Source organism: Trypanosoma cruzi, genomic scaffold, assembly GCF_000209065.1.
Source record: "Trypanosoma cruzi strain CL Brener 1047053516275 genomic scaffold, whole genome shotgun sequence".
Lineage (NCBI taxonomy): Eukaryota > Euglenozoa > Kinetoplastea > Trypanosomatida > Trypanosomatidae > Trypanosoma > Trypanosoma cruzi.
Window position 1 is genome coordinate 1 of NW_001849288.1, and position 1914 is coordinate 1914.

The following is a 1914-nucleotide window of genomic DNA, read 5'->3' on the forward strand; positions in this document are numbered from 1 at the left end:
ATACACAGCAGGGGTCCACGGCGGAAAGCAGCGGCAATTCATTAAAAAATTTATTAAAATTTTAAAAAATTCATCTTCACCTTTCCACTCCTCACGCTTTGGAAAAAAGGAAAAAAGAATGAAAAAAAAAGAAAAAAGGAAAAAAGAAAAAAAGAAAAAAGGAAAAAAGAATGAAAAAAAAAAGAAAAAAGAAAAAAAAAAAAGAAAAGAAAAAAAGAAAAAAAGAAAAAAAGAAAAACCCACAAAAAAATTTCACCTTGTTACCGTGTGGCCACACCAAACTGTCTGTATATTTTGCCCGCAAAAGAAAATTAAAAGATATTTAAATGTCTTTCAACCGCCTGACCTTCCGTGTGTGTCCGCGCATCGTTTATATTTCACGGGGTCATCTGCGTGTTGCTGCTCCCCTCAGCCCTCCCATCGGCGCGTGACTGCGGCCCGCAGAGCACAGTCACTCGTGTGTGGGGACTGAGAGAAGCACGCAGACATGACGGCAGTCGCGTCACTCCATCGGGAGAGTGAGCGCAGCAAAAGAAAAGAAATCATCGGAGAGAAAAGAAATGCTCACGAAGCCGACCCCGAAGGGTGCGCCAGCGCAAAAAAAAAAGAAAACAGTGAGAAAGTCAAAGAGAGCAAGCAAAATTCATTTTTTAAAGCGGCAGGGTGTGGCTGTGTGTGTGGCGCTGCGGGTGTCTGCCCGCCCTGACCGCTAAAAACAAAACAAGAGGGGAAGAAATGTGTGCTCCGCCCCACAGGCCCTCGTCGCACGCCCACACGTCACGGCTCCCTCAGCGCGCCCTTCGTCGCGGCCCCTCCTCATGCGTGCAGCAGGCGAGGCGCACAGGGCCGTCGTCATGAGCGTGTCGGTGGGTGTGCGAGTGGAGCAGTTGGGCGGGAAACACACGGCACCCCTCACAGGAAGAGTGCAGCAATAAAAAATTAAAGAGGGAATAGTAAAAAAAAGAAAAGTCCATGGTGGTTGTCCTAAATCATCAAGCAAAAGAAGGGAAGTAAATTTAAAAAAAAGAGAGATTATTCTCCACGGAGCAAAATGTATTCCTAGCGGTGTGTGTGTGTCGCTGCAGAGGAGAGCGCAAGTGTTCCGCACTGAGGGCGCACACTCCTCACGCAGCCGCAAAGCCCCACAGTCCCAACAGAAGAAGAAGCAGCGGCAGCAGTCCGCTCCCAGCAGATGTCAAGCCCACCACAGCCGCATGTTCTCTGGCGGCAGCTCCCTCCAGAGCTGCCCACCCCGCCAGTGCTCCCCCCGGGCCATTCAAAGTGTGGGCCTTGTCCTTGAGTGCATTTATCTCGGTGTAATTCAGTGGGCGGTTGTACAGGAAGACGTTTTTCACCGTCACCTTAGTTTTCTGGCCGGCATCCTCACCGCACGCGCCAAAGCAAAAGCGTACAAGCTCAAGTGGCGCCTCACCCGTTAACGGCACCTCTTCCTGCCTCAGAAACGTACCATCAATGTACACAGAGGCCTTTTTGCCTTGCAGCATGAGTGCCACTTGGTATCCCTTCTTCGGCTCCCAACGGCCGCTCTGTGTTGTTTTCTTGCCTTTGAGCCACGTCCCCCACTTCTTATCCGCCGTATACGACAGTCCCATGGTATGATTGAAATTGGCGTCCGCCAACGTCGCAGTCAGTAGAGGAGAGCTCCCACTCGGAGTCTCTTCGATGGTCACCGAAGCCACAAGTGTGAAGTTGTGGCTCAAGGATACATGACGCACATTATTAGCCCGAGTGTTCACGGACCATGACACCCTGGAGCTAGGCTCCGTCAGTTGAAATCCATATCTGACCTTCCTTGCATTAGGCGTCACCGTCGCATTCAGGCAAAGGTACTCGTCGATCCACGTGTCGCCACCGGGACATGCGTTGGACAAAACTGCCACCAGGCCCCGCCGG

The 1914-nt window shown here is 50.9% G+C and overlaps 1 protein-coding gene across 1 annotated transcript, besides 3 other annotated features; it reads right to left on the bottom strand.

The window, feature by feature from the left end:
• Positions 1-1914: a sequence feature (areas not merged during assembly with more than two copies in the genome that could not be assigned to a particular haplotype).
• Positions 41-71: a sequence feature (AT_rich).
• Positions 103-238: a sequence feature (A-rich).
• Positions 1125-1914, bottom strand: Tc00.1047053459061.10 (trans-sialidase, putative; the record flags this gene model as incomplete). Its single annotated transcript, XM_797472.1, has 1 exon — positions 1125-1914. A coding segment is annotated over one exon (790 nt), but the record flags the coding sequence as incomplete, so codon positions are not given.